Source organism: Melitaea cinxia, chromosome 18 (genome assembly GCF_905220565.1).
Source record: "Melitaea cinxia chromosome 18, ilMelCinx1.1, whole genome shotgun sequence".
NCBI lineage: Eukaryota > Metazoa > Arthropoda > Insecta > Lepidoptera > Nymphalidae > Melitaea > Melitaea cinxia.
This window is the reverse complement of record NC_059411.1, coordinates 7,888,336-7,909,437: the sequence shown is the minus strand read 5'-3', so window position 1 is coordinate 7,909,437 and position 21,102 is coordinate 7,888,336. Positions and strand designations below refer to the sequence as shown.

The window sequence follows — 21,102 nt, the reverse complement described above, 5'->3', positions numbered from 1 at the left end:
TCTGAAATATAATAATAACATAATATATCAAAATAAAATATAGCCTATCTTTTAAGTTGGATCAAACTGCACACGGTGTGCAAATTTGACTAAAATCGGTTAAGTAGTTTAGGAGTCCATTGAGGACAAACATTGTGACACGAGATTTATATATATTAAGATTAGCTGACCTGGCGAATTTCATATCGCCCTATTTTTTTTTCCTTAAATATAATATATATGTATATCAAAATAAAATATAGCTCAATCTTTCAAGTTGGATCAAACTGCACACGGTGTGTAAATTTTAATAAAATCGGTTAAGTACTTTAGGAGTCAATCGCGGACAAACAACGTGACGTGTAATTTATATACATTAAAGTCACAAATAAATGCCCAGTCGAACTTTGCCGCCTCTATTAGAATATTCTCGTTTGGCAGCGCATCACAACGAATTTTCGAGGAATGTAGATTATATGATCAGAAATAACAAACATCAACATAACAGAACCCTTAATATAAGGTCCAGATGACTTGAGAATATTATTGAACAGAAAACATTAATCGTACAAATCATCTTATTCTGGCCTTCGTTATTAATTATATATATGCTTGATTAAGGTCGTTACCTTACATATCGTGAACGAAGTAGTGGGTACAGCTTGTACCACGTAAAACTGTAACAGCAAATTAACAATTACTTCATTAAATATCAGTACACAATTATTGAATCAAAACGTTAACGTGTAAGATTAATATACAAACAGTATCAATTCCGGAACAAATTAATTTCAACGGTTTTGTTTTAATGCCTTTATTATGTCTAACAACACAGTCGTTACTCTCTCTTCACAATAAAAAGTACACTTTTCGAAATATTCGGTAAATAATATTTTCAATTATCCAAAATCATGAATTACTATATTGGTACTTTGATTATAGTAGTATTCACAATGCGTCACGTAGGACCTGGTAAGTTTGTTATTCCACGTATTATTACTCATAAGTAAATGCGTTATCACATTTTTTAATATCGCGATTTTTATGAACATTCAATAGTATTAAAGCCACGGTTTAAAATAGCATTGGAGTTTTTCTAGGCAAAGTTTTACAGCAAAAGATATCACAAATAAGTAAAACGGTATAAAAATCCTTTAAAAAGTTAAAATTTACTTATTTGATTCATATAGCACTTCCTAACTCAAAGTATGCGTATTTACACTGTTTAGGTTAATATTAATTAATAGCTAAGTAATAATGTACTTCACATTGGCTGGGTTTTTAACAAAACGGTCAGTGCTTTGAGCGGTGCACCAACCCATCTGTCAAATTATTATACATTATACATATATACATAGTTTATACATACTTAGGTGCTATGTGATAATTATTTCCAACAGTATATAGGCTATGGGTACATCGTATGGCAATTATTTTGAATTCCTTCTTATTTTTAGAACGTGTAACAGCAGAAGACGGAACCTCACATTTTTATTAAGATTGTCGCTCAAAAATATCATAGGTACTATGGTATTTACATAATTATTTCTTTAAATTTTTTGAAAAATCAATTCCAATACTTAGATAACTTATTTGTCAGCAAAAGTAAGAAACTTTCAGAACATGCAACAATTTCTTTTTAAAATCAGCTAATCATGTAACGAACTTCGTCTAGCATTTTTTTCTTTTTTTTTTAACCGACTTTCAAAGAAACAGGAGGTTCTTAATTCGATTGTATTTTTTTATGTATCTCAAATTTAAATTAAATCACATGACTCACACCACCTTTAGTATAAAAAATATTTATCGAAATCGCTCCACCCAGTCAAAAGTTATGAGGTAACATACCTACATAAAAATAAAATCCAATTGAGAACCTCCTTCTTTTTTGGAAGTCGGTTATAAATAATTTTTCAATTCAAACCGGTAGTTTCTAAGATAAGTGCGCTTAAACAAACAAACAACAACATCCACACACAGGATTGCAGATTTTATACTTATGAACATTTTTAGAATAGTTACTCATTTTGCATATAAATTAGAAGGTGTAACGTCCATTTTAAGCATCTGTTCATTGTATGCGTCATTGTAATATCCAATAACAATGTGACGGACATTACTTATCTTAGTAAAATAGGAATCATTTTATTACACTTTTTGGGGCTTACTCCTTAATAAGCGGTATGAAGTCCATGGTATGAAAAAAGTATGAGGAGTGGGTTAACGCACAACGTTTCTTGCGTCTCGTCAACGTTGCTAAATATACTATTACACTAGCTATAATTTAACAAAAAAGTTATTGTTCAGTTTCCAGAGTTATAAAAGAAATAAATCTCTAAAATAAAAGTAGCCCAAGCTACTCCTTATTACCTCAGCTATCTGACAGTGAAATTCCTGACAAAATCGGTCCAGCCGTTTCAAAGATTAGCCGGGACAAACAGACAGATCGACATATATAGATTAACATACAGACAAAAAAATTAAAAAATGTTATTTTGGTATATGTGCCTTGTAAATATTCATATGCATTTAGTAAAAAGCGCTTACTTTAATATTACAAACGGACACTCCAATTTTATTTATTAGTAAGAGTATAGATAACACGCGATCGCGTATCAGAGCTGACGCGTGCATTTTATTTTTATTGACATATCTATTTTAACTTTAAATAAGAATCTAAGAAGGTTCTGTGTTTTAAATGTACAGATAGAACGTTTCGCATCCTTCTGACACTTTAAGACTTACCTACGTAGTCGATACAGTGCGTTTTTTTGAAAAATTGTTTTATTTTACTGACGATTGACGTCGTGGGCTTTTTAAGGACAAGGCGGTTAAAATTGTTACCACAAACCGTGTTTTTTATCAATATTGTAGGCACATTCATTTTAGTTGCAGTTGTACCAGAAAGCCCAGTTTACAAAATAATTATTAAATCAGCACTTGGAACATTACGATTTCTGTAATTAGTTCTTATTATTTGATGCGTAATGTTTAAGTAATTTAGTAATGTTTTTTTTTAATGTTTAAAGTAGATATAGAAACTGCACCAGGAATATTTTACAGTAATCCTTCCTATATAATAATAGAACATGCAATATATATACCAATACATACGTATATTTTAATCATATATAAAATGCCTTTAGAAATTATGTCATCACGATAAAATATGTCAAACAAGTGCTTTGGAAAGTAAATAACGTATATTGTATGTATAATATAATACATGTTGTATTAAAATAATAACATATCATAGCATTAATTTATTATTTTGTAGGCGGGCAAGGAAATTCACTTCTATCTTTAGCACGTCTGGCCCATTTCGAAACAGTGATACTAACTACCTTCACTCACATTTATGGCCACATTACTTACAACTACATGCTAATTTTTATTAGGCCAAGCCTCAAAACAACCAACATAGCAGTGTTTTATTTTTGTAAAATTTTATTCTTTTCAGAAAATATTTCGTACCATATAGAAAGTCATCCAGCATGGAAAGAAATAGATTCATTCGAGTGCGGCTTTAGTGCTTCCGATCGCATCATTGGAGGTTTGAATGCAGCTCTGGGTCAATTTCCATGGATGGTGCGATTAGGTTACACTGGTATGTTAAGGAATTTTGCATAAATTAGAAATGTAGGTACCATGTTCCTGCGTCTGCTCGAGAAAAACCATAGCCAATATAGAGAATAGTTTAGGTTTGGTGTAGATAATAGTACACTTCGTGTATGCTATTTGTTGTATTGTATAAGATGGTTTTACTAACATTTATGGTAGCGTTCTACTACTTCTAGTCTTAGTGTAATATTTTGTGAGCCATACTCCTTAGGTACTCATTGTGAAAAAGTAATAGAAATAGTTTCATAACATATAGATAACAATCACTAGCTGTGTGGCTACCAGTTTTTCTTTCACAGCAGACATTTTCGTTCAATTCATTTACAAGGGTGGTAACTTTCACACATTTAGTTACCAACTTGCCACAAGAAATAGGATGCGTAGGCGACATTTATTCCTGTCTCGTAATACCGTTGGAGTGAAAATTTTTTTTGAGGCACCATACTTATGTACCTTGTCCTTGTCATTAATTTTTTTTTCTTTAGGGTTATTAGTTTTCAGTGGTGCCTTGTCATTTCTTGAAAACCATTTTCTTATAGGTTTTCAAATATTATATAGACGACAGATAAAACTTCATAAGATATATAAAAGGTGTAAGTATATAAAACGACAATATTTTAGTTTTTATTTCTATTTTGAATCAAGAAACAACAATGACAAAAACAATCACAAATCAGAGAGAAAGACGGGATAAAGGAGTCTAGTGTAATAAAAACGTATACCTAATTACTGATTTTGTCAGTAATAAAAATGTTTTATCCCATTCTAACTAATAGAATTACCAGACGAATAGAAAATCAAAATCTGTTTCTGTGATTAGAGTCGGTCGAGTCTGCAAAGCCAGTTGTATCATCATTCTGTATCTCACACATACATACGTATATCCTGATTCAAAGAACATATACATTATTATACACATATAGGTACATATTATATTTTAAGTCTTTTAGATCATAAATCTAAATAAAGTGATGACTTACAATGCTGTTTATAAAACCATTGTTACGTGAAATAAATGTAAATAATAATGTGTTAATTTATACAAATACCAAATTGAGATTTTATACAGCTACTAGCGGACCCGGCAGACGTTGTCCTGCCCGGAAAATAGCTACCAAATTTGATAACTTAAATACCGATGGCAGCGCCACCTACCGGGTCCAATTGAGATAAAAACTAACATATCTTCCAAGCTAGACCAAATTAAATATGCTTACAAAATTTGATAAAAATTGGTTCGGTAGTTTCGGAGTTACATACTAATAGCAGCGCCACCTAGCAGGTCCGATTGAGATAAAAACTATCCTATCTCCCAATTTGGACAAAATTATAGATGCGTACAAAATTTGATAAAAATTGGTTCAGTAGTTTCGGAGTTACATACCAATAGCAGCGCCACCTATCGGGTTCTATTGAGACAAAAACTACCTTATCTCCCAAGTTGGGCCAAATTACAAATGCTTAAAAAGATTGATAAAAATTGGTTCAGTAGTTTCGGAGTTACATACATTTAAAATTTTCATTGTTAACGCCCACCCCCGTAATCCTTATTGGACATGAGTTATCTCATCTCATCGATCATTTCTACATCACATATAGGAAATTCGTACCAAATTTGAAATCGATAGGAACTATAGTTTAAAAACAGGAATTTTCCATTGTTAACGCCCCCGCAATAATATAATAAATAATATGAAATAGCTAGTTAATACCATTTTTACTGTATGTAAATATTAATTTAAAATGCGGTCTACGATTGAGATCAATTTATTTATTAATAATTTACGTAAAATGCGCCCTAATATATTATTTAACACGAACTTTATTAAATATTTCATTGAATAAAGTTCAAATTGACTCTACATTTCAGTTAGAAAATGTTTGTATGGGAAAAGAAAAGGGCTGTTTTTAGGGTTTTTCCGAAAATTATTCTTATTTTTCTCGCCGTGAAAACAATTCTTGGACTTCAACCAACATTTGAAAAAAAGAACTGGTAAAATTGGTCCAGGCATTGTTGAGTAAGCGTATACGCTTACCAACACATTTTGCGATTTTTATATATATAAAAGATTAATTTTAATTGTTTACTATTTGAAGGGTCTGTGGGCCTGACTGGAACACAAAGACCGCCAACGGATATTTTTTTTATCAACCATCTTTACCATTAAGCCAATAATGCGTTTGTAGCTCTTCTAGAGCCGTGAGGGCTTATGAACGACTGTATATTACTTAATATCGTTATGCACCTTGTTTCTAACGTGGATATTGGGATTAGTAAAAATACATTCTTCTAATATATAAAATTCTCGTGTCGCGGTGTTACTTCTCCAAAACGGCTCGACCGATTCTCATAAAATTTTGTGTGCATATTGGGTAGGTCTGAGAATCGAACAACATCTATTTTTCATAGCCCGAAGTTAAGGGGGGGATTAAGGGGGTTAATAACACATATGGCAAAACAACGTTTGCGGGGTCAGCTAGTATCTACTATAATAATAAGTCTCCAAATCTGTGATATAATAATATGTAAGAAAGTAAAAAACCATACCCCAAGCTTATGCCTATGACTACTCACTAGCAAGACGAAACCACAACGTATTGTTTAAGATCAATAAAACTTTTATTTTTAATGGAATAATTTCTTGTAGTAAAAGGAGATCAAGAAATTAACTGGATGTGTGGAGGAAGTCTTGTAACAGACCGTCACGTTGTCACCGCAGCGCATTGTGTGAAAACCCCAGAAGAAGACTTTGAACTGTAAGTTTTGTGAAAATACTAAATATCATAATTAAAATACTATTCATTACTTTGATCAACGGAATCTCCCAATAGTCATTGTTGTAATCAATTCGAACGTTACGTCATTAATGAGTGAGGTTATTGGAGATAGAGGTAGTTGCAGCAATTTTGTCATGAAGCAGTATGTAGAATTTTCTTTGATAAATCATTTCTGGATCCCAATATCGTAATAACAACCTCGGAGAAATTTCTTTTATCGAGCAGTTTTTACGAATGAGTTATTTGACGAGTGAAGTAATAATAAAATATTCGATATCAGACTTTTCATTAAAGAAAAATAATGATATGTAAAATAAAATATTTTTTTTATGTTAAACGATTTTATAACAATAAAAAAACGTAGTTAGGTTATGTACTAAAAACTAAAAAATAATTCGTTAAGTCCTAGCTATCAGATCGCACCAATCTTCTCATCAATCTAGGGTATTGATCAGACCAATATAAAACCGTTGGGCACGTGAAATTTCTATCTTAAAAGTTTACTCTGGATACGCTACGCTTACTGGATACTAAAAATAATAGTATCAACATTTTACAAGGATTTACCTAAAGCAAAGCCTAAGTACACAAAATTAATCGTTTGCACGCAACATGCGTGAACAAATTGAGACAGTTTTCGCAAAAGCCATATAATGTGAGACCAACTCATCGTCATATAATAGATAATTATATATTTATACAATTCTCTGACGCATTGGGCTTACTATAACATAATCATAAATTTTACTCTCACTCAAGGAAATATTTAGTACATTACTTGTCCCACAGGTCAAATATTCGAATAGGAGAGTACGATACGAAAAATAATCCAGATTGTCAACTAAATATATGCGCACCTCCACTGCAGGACAGGAAAATCCAAACAATAAAAATTCACCCAAGCTACAACAAACCCCCGTTTCACAACGATCTGGCCATGATTATATTAGATGAACCTGTTCAATTAAACGGTACATATTTTGAATAAAATTAATTATGATTTATTATTATTATTTTTTTATTTGATGTTTAGATGTGGAAAAAATAAATAAAACACTTTTGTCATTTTTGAGAACGAAAAAACCCGCACTCGTGACCCGCAACAGTTCATCCGCTTACATAAATGATACTGAAAAAATTTTCCTAAGTAAATCAAATTTCCAAGTGAACCAAAATTTTTAAATTTTATTTTTCTGTAGTTTATACAAACAACGCTCTAATCTCTTTTTATAGATTACGTGATACCTATTTGCTTACCTCATGGAGAACAGCTACAGCGCCTGGATGTAAATGAACAGCTGACAGTAGCCGGCTGGGGAAAAATGAACATGACCACTGAAGATGAAGCGAGAATTTTGCAATATGTGTCGGTAAGATTTCATTTGAACTTTTAAACCATAACGATAGTAATTAATACCATTATATTCATCTCACATTTCAGCTAGGCGAATATAATATGTCGTGCGTTCAACTTATCAATTACGATACATTCTTATAAATTGTTTACTTTACTTATAAGCCTTTTTTGTCTATTTTTATTTTTATATGAAAACTAGCTGGCCCGGCAAACGTTGTCTTGCCGCTATTAAAAAGTAGATGTTGGTAGTAGAAGGGATTTAGGTTTGGCGTTGAAAAATACATACAGTATGTTTCAATTCCAAATCATAATAAAATAATAATATAAAATTTTGTAAAAAAAAATAAAGCTCACCATTATCATTTAGGGGTATAAAAAAATAGATGTTGGCCGATTCTATTCTCAGGCTTACCCAATCATCATCATCTTCCTGCCCTTATCCCACTTATGTAGGGTCGGCACAACATGTTTTCCTCTTACATTTCTCTCTATTTTTCGTCACTTCAGCGCTTACTCCTTTCTTTCTCAGATCCTCACCCACACAATCCATCCATCGCGTTTTTGGTCTGTCGATCGCTTTTCGTCCTTCAACATTCATCCCTAACATTCTTTTACCAACATAGCGTTCATCCCTAATTATTCCATGCCCATACCACGCTAACCTAACCTAACCTATTGCTCCTCATTTTCTCCGTCACGGGTGCTACTTTTAAACTTCCCATTATATACTCATTTCTAATCCAATCTTTCCTCGTCACTCCACACATCCATCTTACCATTCTCATCTCGGCTGCGTGCGCTCTTCTCTTATCCGTCACTTTCGTTGCCCAACATTCTGATCCATACATTACGACAGGTCTTATGATCGTTTTATAGATTTTCCCCTTAAGTTTAAGGGGCATTTACTTAACCTACCCAATATGCACACAAAATTTCATAAAAATCGGTTCAGCTGTTTCGGAGTAGTTTGGCAACAAACACCGCGACCCGTGAATTTTATATATTGGAAGATGCTCTTTTGAAAAATATATCTCAGGTCAGATAACATTTAAATATTAGGTAATCTCTGATTAGTTTGAGATTTAACTCTAAATTTCCAATTTCATTCAAAATAACTGAATCGACTAATGCTAGGGAGTCATTTCTGATTTGTGGCTAAATAATAGCGATGCTTAAATTACATACACCCCCCCCCAACAGTCGAAATGCTGCGGAGGAGACTGCGGCGATATCATAGTACATACTCTCATCGTCAGTTTTTTTTAATATAAATATCAATCATGTCAAATAAAAAATTAAATTAAATATTAATAATTAAAGAAAAATCTCTAAACGGACATAGTTTATAGCTAATTTCGTGCCAGTCCTAGCTAGTATTCTATAAAAAAAAAAATGGGTCATAACTTATCGTTAGTAGGTAATATAACTAGTTAATATAATATGATTTTAGTACCTAATGTTACTCCTATACGTCAATAGGAAAACAATGGTATCATTATCCCGCTTTGCTATTTACACTGTATAGGATTGATGGTATTACATTTTAACCGACTTCAAGGAAAGGAGGTTTAAGGACAATTCGACTGTATTTTTTAATGTGTGTTACCTCATAAAATTTATTCGGTCTACTGATTTTAATTATTCTTTTTTATTCGAAATCAGGCGCTTGTCATGTGGCCCCATTTAAATTGGATGGAAATATAACCACTACTTTTTGAATTGTCCCCAATAATTTTTAATTGACTACTTTACCAACTATGTCGTATCTAGTCGATGCAGTTGAAGTCGATTTTTTTTTTGTTTGCGAGCAAAACCGCATATCCTTCAGCAAAGATATTGTGAAATGAGACAAGTATGATTTTTTTCTTATTTTTGATTGGATAATATAACAAGCATAAGCGTGTGAATAGCTATGTTTACGATTTTTTTCAGACACACTTCATTATAGGTACATATTAAATATTACCTATATAGCTTGGTACTGAGCGATACATCGTATTATGATCACAATAGGCGTAAACAAGTAAAACGCAAGATTTAAGCAGACTTCTAAACTTTAAAGAAGGAAGTTCTTCCTCACAAACTATATATATTTACTAGCTATGATACCCGGCTTCGCTCGGAAGTTGATATGAGATTACGTGCTAGTTGAAATAAAAAAATAAACGACGACGTAAAAAGTAAAAAAAAATGTATTGAAAACATTTTCTCTCATTATTTACACTACTTGTTTATAAACAACATTTTTCATTTTATTGTCCGGGGTATATATATTGCCACAATATTTTAAAGTTTGCCCTTGCGCTTTGTTAATTGTAAAACTAAAGGCTAATTTACTTGGAAACTGCAATCTTTTAAATTGAAATGGCAATTCAGAAGAGATCAGTGGTATTCTAGGTATGAAATGGTATTCTAGGTATTCAACGTCGCGGGACTTCTTGAAGGTTAAGGAATTACAATTAAAAGAAAAGAAAAAAAGCATTAGAATTAATTAAACACACTATTAAAAATACTCACATTTGATATTTCACAATAAAGGCTCACAGAAAACTTTTTTCTTCTTCGCTTCAAAATCGAGAATTAATTAAACACATTATTAAAAATACTCACACGTGATACTTCAAAATAAAGGCTCACCGATAACTTCTTTCCCTTTCGTTTCGAAATCGCTTGTTTCGCTGTTCAAATCGAACTAACTCTGGCGGGCGAGACCGAGCTCTTATGTATTCAGAGAGCTAGGCTGTAAGATATTTGAGAAAGTTTGAGAATATTTTCTTTCTCACACCATCTAGAATGTTCTCGACATTATCGCTGTAGCATTCGTAGTAAAAGCGCGAAATTTTAAATCTTAAATTTTAAAATGTTTTCAGAACTAATTTGAATAACTAAAATTATGTCGCTTTAACTCCAAAATATAAGTTAGCTATTGCTGTATAAATACATAAAATTTAATAACTTTATTATAGTAACAAATGTAATTTAAGACTTTATTGAAATTGGAATTTTAAATTTCGCGCTATTACTACACATGCTGCAATTGCTCGCAGCGCCTTTCGAAATGCAACCCAAATAATCGTTGTTCTGAATGAAGTTCAAATACTCGACAACAGATGGCGCCACTACACTTGATTTCCAAGTTGAAGGGTTGGAAAAGCCCTTATACCTTTAAAAACACGCCTTTAGGTTAAAACGGGAACTTTCTTGTTCGAGGGGAGATAAAGGGCTATCATACTATATAAGTCCCTTTATCGTGCCGGGACTCCTTTTTAAGTTTTATCGGCCTGCACATTTTATCAACTTAGTTTTATTATATATATAATGATAATGATATAAGATATATATTTGTTTAAATGAGTGTACTATAAAAGATCGCAGACAAATATCGATACGATAGATCTTCGAATGGTTTCAAGGAACAGTTGCTAATAACGTCTCCATAATTGTAGTAGCTCGAGTATTATCAGATATTACTTTTACGAATACTTTAGATTAAAATATCAAATAAACTTATAATCTACATCCCCACTAGATTTTAGAAAGAGTAATAAATGAAGAAATAGGAATGATTTTACTTCTTTACATGAAAACATTATTTATTGCAGATACCTGTAATAAAAGCCGAAAATTGTAATTTTTTCGGAAAAGGATTTAAACTGACTGAAAAGGAAATTTGTGCTGGAGGACAGAGAAATAAGGACGCTTGTGTCGGTGATTCAGGAGGGCCCTTGATGAAGGTAATATGTTACACGGACTAAAGCGAAATACACAAAGACTCACGGTAAATTGCAAAATAAATATAGTTGATTATCCCTATCGTTACCTGATTCCATAAGTGTGAGGGATGGAGAACGAGACATTGCCGGACATTTACCATTGCATTGCTGGAACTGGATATGCAAATAAATAACATTTTATTTCTCAAACGAAAAAATGTAACCTAATCTAACCTTAAGTACTCTTAAGCATTACTTTTAGTATTGCTAAATATCAATATCTATTAATAACTAGTACGTTAGGAACTAGTACTAAAACTACGCTTAGTGTAAAAAAAATTGTCAGGTCTAGAATTGATGTAGTCGCTCCCCTTACCGTAATCAAGTTTAAAATTAAAACAATGTTTTTTTTTGTATACCTATAGATACATTTTATTTTAAAAGATGGGTCAGGTATATTGATTTTGTTGTTCCTTGCCAAGATTTTTTAATTAAGGTAATAAACAACAATTTATCTGGACAGATCCTTAAAATTTACTTCCCTTAATATTCTTTCCTTATATTCTGTTAGCTTCGCTTATATTATAAGGTACTAGCGGACCCGGCAGACGTTTTCCTGCCCGGAAAATAGCTAGCAAATTTGATAGCTTACATACCGATAGCAGCGCCACCTACCGGGTCCAATTGAGATAAAAACTAACATATCTTCCAAGTTAGACAAAATTACAGATGCTTACAAAATTTGATAAAAATTGGTCCAGTAGTATCGGTGTGACATACTGATAGCAGCGCCACCTACCAGGTTTGGTTGAGATAAAAACTACCCTATCTTCCAAGTTGGACAAAATTATAGATGCGTACAAAATTTGATAAAAATTGGTTCACTAGTTTCGGAGTTACATACCAATAGCAGCGCCACCTATCGGGTCCAATTAAGATAAAAACTACCATGTCTCCCAAGTTGGTCCAAATTACAAATGCTTAAAAAAATTGATAAAAATTGGTTCAGTAGTTTCGGAGTTACATACATTTAAAATTTTCATTGTTAACGCCACCCGTAATCCTTATTGGGCATGAGGTATCCTAAAATCTGCTCATCGATCATTTTTACATCACATATAAGAGATTAGTACCAAAGTTGGAGTCGATAGTTTAAAAATGTGAATTTTCCATTGTTAACGCCCCCGCAACAATATAATAGGTAATATGAAATAGCTAGTTAATACCATTTTTACTGTATGTAAATTATATTAAAATGCGGTCTACGAATAAGATCAATTTAATCTATACTAATATTATAAAGAGGTAAAGTTTATAACTTTGTTTGTATGTAGGGGGTAATCTTCGCAAATACTGATCCGATCATGAAAATTCTTTCACTAACAGAAAGCTACAGTATTCAGTACATAGGCTATATTTTATTCTAATTTAACAAAAACTTCAGTAAATAAGAAAAAGATTGAAATATAATATTAAAATAGTAAATAAACTAGCGCCATCTATCGCTATTAGAAAACAATTTATTAGTCTTTCGACGTTATTAATTTAGTCTTATTTTAGTCTATCGACGACGTTTTCTCGATTTTTGATACATGGCGTTGGAGCAACATAGTATTTATTTAAGTGCTATAAAGTTTGTTCTTTAAAGTATGTTATTTGGTTAATATAATAATAATTAACGTCCAACGAAGTGGGCACGGGTTGGCTAGTCATTAATAACTTAAGTAAAGTGCGCACTAATATATTATTTAACATGAACTTTATTGAATAGTAATAAAGTTCAAGTTGATTCTACTTTTTATTTAGAAAACGTTTATATGGGAAAAAGAAAAGGGCTGTTTTTAGGGTTTTCCCGGCAATTATTCGAATTTTTCTCACCTTTTATACCTTCCCTAGACCTCCACGAACATTTCAAGACCAAGATAAGGTAAATCCGTTCAGCCGTTCTCGAGTTTTAGCGAGACTAACGAACAGCAATTGATTTATATATATAGATACTTACTTTTAAAACCATTCATATAAACAAAATGTTGCAGATACACTTAAAATACTACGAGATTTGAATGAGTTAAAACCTGTTAGCTTAATCATATTTTATTTGTTATTATTATGTTGCTTTTAATTTTGTATAATAAAGATTATTATTATTGCTTAAAATTTAATCAAAATACTTTTTAAAATTTTGCAAGATACGTGGAAATATTCAATACTATTTTCGGAATATCAGGGAAAGGTATTATTATATTTCTAAATTTCTAATATTTCAGGTTTTAGATACACTGGATGGACCGAAAAATTTCTTGATGGGTGTAGTGTCGTTCGGTCCGACTATCTGCGGAATTAAGAAGCCAGCTGTTTACACTTCGATTCCTCACTTCCTCAAATGGATTTTAGATAACATTACCTTGTAAAAAACACACATTTATTTACGTAAAATAAATCATCCGACATATTATCATGGCTTTTCTTTCTTGTTGTTGTTTGCGATTTACATATCATCGTTACATAGTATAAAACAAAGTGGCTTCCCTCTGTATGCTTAGATCTGTAAAACTACCCAACGGATTGAACGACGGAAGAACACTGATAGTTTTAGAGGTTTTTAATGTGATGTCGTACATAAACACTTTTTATCAGCATTGCAACCCGTGCGAAGCCGGGGCGGGTCGCTAGTAATATATAAATTATGCGAATAATGATAGTCGTACTTATATTGTGCTATAATATTTTCAAATTGTTGATGTCCTCAATCTCGAAACAGTTCGATTGATTGTGCTGCGGCTTATATAACTTTGGACAGAAGACAAATTAATTAAATTCTCCCAAAAACATCTTCATACTTTTTAAGTAAAACTTCTTTACGCACGCTTACCTTCCGAAATGAACTGGTGAATGCGTGACGAGAGCGTTACGGAAAGTGTGATCGGATGAGGCGAACAGAAGTTGAGAGGGAGATATAAGTTAGTTAGTTATAGGTAGACATATTAACAATTGCGTCGCAGTATATTTATAACAATATTATGTATATTCACCAGAATATTCATTGTTTTGAAATAAATAGTAATAATCGCATTGTAAACACGAGAAGGAATAACAAAATTGTAACTCCAAGTTTCCGACTGCGCTAAGTAAACGTCTCCTTTCTGGGTAATGGTATTCGTATTTATAATAAAATCCCACAAACAATTTTGGAATTGTCTCAACATAAATTTAAAGTTTTTATTTAAAAAAATTAAAAGATAAAGCTTATTATTCGGTGCAGGATTACATAGCTGATAACTGTCTCAACATAAATTTAAAGTTTTTAGCAAAAAAAATTAAAAGATAAAGCTTATTATTCGGTGCAGTATTACATAGCTGATAACTAAGATGTGTGGCTTAGTGACGCTGTCTCAACATAAATTTAAAGTTTTTATTAAAAAAAATTAAAAGATAAAGCTTATTATTCGGTGCAGGATTACATAGCTGATAACTAAGATGTGTGGCTTAGTGACGCTGTCTCAACATAAATTTAAAGTTTTTATTAAAAAAAATTAAAAGATAAAGCTTTATTATTCGGTGCAGGATTACATAGCTGATAACTAAGATGTGTGGCTTAGTGACGCTGTCTCAACATAAATTTAAAGTTTTTATTAAAAAAAATTAAAAGATAAAGCTTATTATTCGGTGTAGGATTACATAGCTGATAACTAAGATATGTGGACTTAGTGACGCTGTATTTTATGCAACATATTAATAATTTTGTACTAAAACACAAGTTTATATAATATTTTTCAAAAGAGTAACTGCGGAGTTTCTTGCCGATATTTCTCTGCAGAATCTACATTCCGAATCGGTGGTAGCTTTACTTTTACAAAAATAATAATTTATTTTTAAAGTTTTAATTTGTAAAATGACGATTTGAATTACTCTTGGGGCCTATTTGAATAAAGCTGTTTTTGATTTTGATTTAGGTGGAGCTATAGAACTTTCACTTCAGTCGTGCGCTTTAAAGCACACTCGTTTTTTTTACTACTAATATTATTATTTATCTATTATTAATAATAATTGTTATAAAAAATAATCATCATACCAGATAACTTGATTAAAGGACTCGTACTTTTTTATAGTGTTTCTATTTTTCTTCATAAATCAGGGATCTCTACTTCCAACTTACAACAACAAATTCCCAATTAGTGTCGTATAAGACATTTATTATCTTATAAGAGGCTTATCATACAACAAACATATATATTTAAATTATAAACTGGTTAGTTCAGTTGTAATACCTAAATACTTTTGGGTTTTTCCTAAGATAAACGAGTTAAGTAAAAATTTGTTAAAGTGTAAAATTGTTATTATAACACAGATAAGACTGTATAAACAATAAGTAATAAGAATATATTTTTACTTACCATACGTCACACCTCATCCATATAACGATTAACTCCGATTTAATTAATAAAAACTTTTTTCAATTTTTCTTTCATAATTACCTTAAATATAGCTGTTTAATTTTCAGCTGAAGAATTAATTATTATAATTGTATAAATGGCCCCAAGCTCATGTCAAAAAAATTTTGTCGTGAACTTGGGGAGGCCTATGTCCTGCAGTGGACTGTGATAGGCTGAAATGATGATGAATGATGATACAATGCCATTTTACATTGTAAACATATAATGGAAAAGCATAATTTATACGCTATAAATCAATCGTAATAATACCTATTGCTTAAAGTACAAATTAAAAAATAATCCAATGAGGTTTGAAATGATATATATTCTATATAATAAAAATGAATGTTGCTAAGCGCAAAACTCGAGAATGGCTCGACCAATTCGCCTAATTTTTTTTTGTATGTTCCTTAAGAGCCACGGAAGGTTTTTATACTACAAAAATAAAAAAATACAAAAAAAATATATTTACTATCAAATTTTGACAGAACGAAGTCTGTCCGGCCAGCTAGTAATAAATAAATAAATACAGGTCGGCCTTTTTGTAAAACAAAATTTATTTGCTCTACTACGTATACACTAACATATACTAGAGACTTTTGTCCCTGATTTAAATTATATTAACATATATTTTTATTAAGTTCTTAATATATTATATAAGTAATTCTACTGTTCGTGTGTTTGTGTGTCGTAACTTCTTCTTAAATTAACTAAACTGATTTGGTTGAAATTCGGTGTGTATATTTCAATGGGGTGGGTGTGTGCATCTTTCTGACAGGCCCGAGGGTCCGTCCGGGTACGGGCCTCGAGGCCCGGGGCCTATTTCAATGGGTTCATAGATGGTTTGAAAACACAATTTGACCCGGTAGATGGCGTTGCTTTCGGTACGTTATAAATCAAATACAGAAGCTGCTATTTCGTAAAACGTTCGTATTAATAAACATCTACCTTGTCCGCTAGTAGAGTTATAAATGTTAATCTTATCTTATATATAAAATTCTCGTGTCACAATGTTAGTTACATACTCCTCCGAAACGGCTGATCCGAATTTTATGAAATTCTGCTTAAAGATATTTGAAAAACTGTTTATCGTAAGCCGGCTTGTGAAACAAATATGGTAGAGCTAAAATAGAAATGATTAAAATAGAAATAGACATGATTGATTAATGGAGTTATTCACCCTGTTACATTTCATTGCTGGACAGATGCCCCTATTTCGTTGGCGGCTAATGTCCCTATCACAAGTAACTTTCGCTATCAGGTGTCAGATGTCAACCGGTATAATAACAACCGAGAACGATAACTACACGTGCTCTTTGTACGTTAAGATCCACAAGAACATACAGGCAGACTAGAAACAAATATTTCTACAAATACAAATATCTACCCAGAGCAGGAATCGAAATTGTGACCACCGGCAGTTAGGTGACTACACGCATCACTACACAAAAACTATTGACAAAATATATAACGAACTAAAATATTCACAACAATACATTAGAGGCCCAATTGCTACCCCAGATCGCGCGTCAATGTAGGGAAGCTCAAAATAATAATCGTGGTAAGTCCCTTTTAAACGAAAATTTTTAAAAAAAGATAGCGTCATACATATGACGTAAATCTATGACAAATCGTATTTAGGTCCTTACATATAAAATTAGCGTTTTGTATGGTCGGAACATAAAGTCGATTTTTTTGTATATAATATATTTAATTCATCAAAGTATATAATATAGTTTATTGATACCTTTACTAAAAAACTATTCGGACAATAACCAATAAAATGTTTGAAGGCGTTTGAATTGCCCTATCGGAGTTGAATTTTTTCCCGTGCAAGAACTTGCAAGAAAAAATTTTGAAAATCGAAATTTTGAAAAAAATGGTTATCTGTTCTGTTGGTCCGAAGAGTACGGTGGATGTCTTAGACATTCCGATTGAAGCTCCTCTAATTTGGCAGCCGTCTGTTGTGCAGTGTGTGGTCTAGTGTTGTCCTGAAGCAGCAGTGGCCTAAAGCGATTGACTAGCCTCGGCTGTTTAGCAGCTAGCTTTCCCATCACGATTTACAGTTGCTGACAATAGACATCTGTCGTAATCGTCTGGTCAGCTTTAAAAAAGCTATAGTGAACGACACCGGAACTATTTCACCAAACGCTCACAAGTAACTTTTTTGAGTCAATTTTCGTTTGAGGCAGGATTTGGCTGGCAGGATTCAGCCATTGCGATGAGCGTTTCCGATTATCGTACTTGATCCACTTTTCATCACATGTAAGGGTTCGATTTAAAATTCCTTCATTATTATGCCGGCTGAGTAATGTAACACAGCAATCTAAGCGCGTTTGTCAGTTTGCTTCACTCAATTCATGAGGTACCCACATTTCACGCTTTTTTATCTTCCCAATTTGCTACAAGTGGATTAAAACAGTTTTATCACTGACACCGGAGCCTGCAGCTAATTCAGACGTGGTTTTTCATAGATCAACTTTCACATTAGCCTTCAGTTCTTCATTATCAACTGTTCTGCAAGTTGAAATTTCCAGAACGAAAACGTTGAAAACAAAAACGCACTGTGTTTTCTTTTGCGACACCGCAGCCATACACTTCATTAAACCTTCAAGCCGTTTTTGGGGCACTGGTGCCACGGTGGAACTCGTACTCATAAATAACATGATATTTAAAGTTTTCAATTTTGTAAACTGAGTGACGCAAAAATGAAGAACAAAAGAGGAAAAAACACAGAATAACGATTTTCGATATGCAAATTCATGAGCTGTATAAATTTCAATTTGGAATTCTCAAACAAAGAGGAAATATTTGAGATCAAAGTGGCCAGTACGACAAAACGCCAATTTCATATGTAAGGACCTAATATTTACCACTCATATTGATAGCCTTAAAATGTAAGAAAGAATAAGAACTTATTCCCCATCTTTACATGTCAGCCATATTGAATCTAGAGTAACGACAGTTTGTTTTTCGAATTAATCTCAGCAAGCCCTTAAATTTAATACCCATACCGTAGGAATGCATAAAAAAACTTAGACCACCATCTTTAAAAGCCCGTCCTATTGAATTGAGATTAATTTCACTTTGTTTTTCTTTGTACTTTCATTTGATATTCTTAATGTAGGAGTACATTAAAAATAACTAGTCCTCCATCTTTAAAAGTCCGCCATTATAGATTTAGAGAGCCTCAATTTAATTTTCGAGTTAGTCTCAGCAAGCCCTTTCATTTGATACCCATATTGTAGGAGTGCATTAAAAATAACCACTTCGCCATCTTGGGTGTTCCGCCATATATGGAATTTAGAAAAAAAACTACGTCACCGAGCCAACCATGCATTGTCATCCAAACTAAACGTGAATTCAAAATTTCATATATGAGATATGTATATATATATACTAGCTGTGCCCGCGGCTTCGCCCGCGTTGAAATCAATGTGTCACTAAGTTTTCTCAGCAAACTTCTAGTGAAACTATCATCAAAATCGGCTTAGCCGTTCCGTCGAAGCCCTCTCTCCACTGGTGAAACCGCATGAAAATCCGTTCAGTAGATTTTGAGGAAATCGATCACGTGTCACTTTTGGGGACTTTGTTTTATGATACACTAACTGTTGCCCGCGACTACGTCCGCGTGGTTATAAAGATATGCATTACAATCAAGATGTTTAACGCATTTTTTTTTCTGTCATTCACTTGAAATGCTTATCACACTGAGTAACTTTTTAAAAGGCACAATTTAGTATAATTTAATAGTTATTTTTATAAAACCTCTCTATACACCACATTTTTAGTTTTATTTTCAGGCTGCAGTATAAATAACCTATCAGGCGAACTTATGGCTGCTGTGTATGTTTCATACAAACTATCAACCCCAATTAAACCCCCTTAGCTGTAGAATATCGCAAAATCCGTTTTTAGCGGACGTCTACTAACTTTAATCTACCTGCCTGTTAAATTTTATCTTTGTCCATCCTGGATGGATGGGCCATCCAGCAGTTTTTGAGTTCTCGTGATGAGTGAGTCAGAGACCTTTCTCTTATATATATATATATATATAGATTACGATGCATTATTTAGATATCTTCTCACCATCTATAGAGCATACATTTTAAATTTCAAGTCTCTTACTTCAAAAACATAGGACTTTCATACAAACTTCCAACCCCCGTTTTATTCCCTTAGGGGTTGAGTTTCGTAAAATTAGTTCTTAGCAGATGTCTACGCCCTATAAGAAACCTACCTGCCAAATTTCAAGTTTGTAGCTGTTATAGTTTCGGAGGTTTCGTGATGAGTGAGTCAATTACCATCCCCCGTTTTAACCCCAAAAGGGAGTTGCTTTCTAAAGAAACATTATTTGGACACCTTCTCACCATCTATAGAGCATAAATTTTAAATTTCAAGTCTCTTACTTCAAAAACATAGGACGTTCATACAAACTTCCAACCCCCGTTTTACCCCCTTAGGGGTCGAGTTTTGTAAAATTCGTTCTTAGCGGATGTCTACGCCCTATAAGGAGCCTTTCTGCCAAATTTCAAGTTTGTAACTGTTATAGTTTCGGAGATTTCGTGATGAGTGAGTCAACCTAGCATCCCCCGTTTTAACCCCAAAAGGGAGTTGATTTCTAAACATACATTATTTGGACACCTTCTAACCATCTACAGAGCATACATTTTAAATTTCAAGTCTCTTACTTCAAAAACAGGACTTTCATACAAACTTCCAACCCCCGTTTTACCCCCTTAGGGGTCGAGTTTCGTAAAATCCGTTCTTAGCGGATGTCTACGTCCTATAAGGAGCCTACCTGCCAAATTTCAAGTTCGTAGGTGTTATAGTTTCGGAGATTTCGTGATGAATGACCTTTCGCGTTTATATATATTATTATTATTATTATAGATTACTAGCTGACCTGGCGAACTTCGTATCACCTTATTCTTTTCTGAATAATAACATAATATATGAAAATAAAGTATAGCCTTATCTGATCTTTTAAGTTGGATCAAACTGTACACGGTGTGCAAATTTGACTAAAATCGGTTAAGTAGTTTAGGAGTCCATTGAGGACAAAGATTGTGACACAAGATTTATATATATTAAGATAGATAACAAAATATTTACTAACAATTAATTTAACATTATACTATTTAGGTATTTCAAATATCTTTAACGACTAGGAAAATTCTGAGATTTATCTTGAAGAATCGATGTCACATATTTTTATCTG

At 32.6% G+C, this 21,102-nt stretch overlaps 1 protein-coding gene across 1 annotated transcript; it reads left to right on the top strand.

The window, feature by feature from the left end:
* The first annotated feature begins 932 nt into the window (after positions 1-932).
* Positions 933-13,903, top strand: LOC123662502 (CLIP domain-containing serine protease 2-like). The gene is made up of 7 exons (XM_045597344.1): positions 933-951; positions 3,440-3,586; positions 6,249-6,357; positions 7,168-7,349; positions 7,612-7,748; positions 11,338-11,469; positions 13,716-13,903. Exons 1-7 carry the CDS (start codon positions 933-935, stop codon positions 13,857-13,859), a joined length of 870 nt encoding a protein of 289 aa, XP_045453300.1. The 3' UTR covers positions 13,860-13,903.
* The last annotated feature ends 7,199 nt before the right edge of the window (positions 13,904-21,102 follow it).

Bases quoted from the DNA above. Each gene is read 5' to 3' on its own strand.
- LOC123662502 (XM_045597344.1), top strand. The intron at 6,358-7,167 runs GTAAGTTTTGTG...CTTGTCCCACAG, and splicing joins CCAGAAGAAGACTTTGAACT to GTCAAATATTCGAATAGGAG. The intron at 7,749-11,337 runs GTAAGATTTCAT...TATTTATTGCAG, and splicing joins GAATTTTGCAATATGTGTCG to ATACCTGTAATAAAAGCCGA.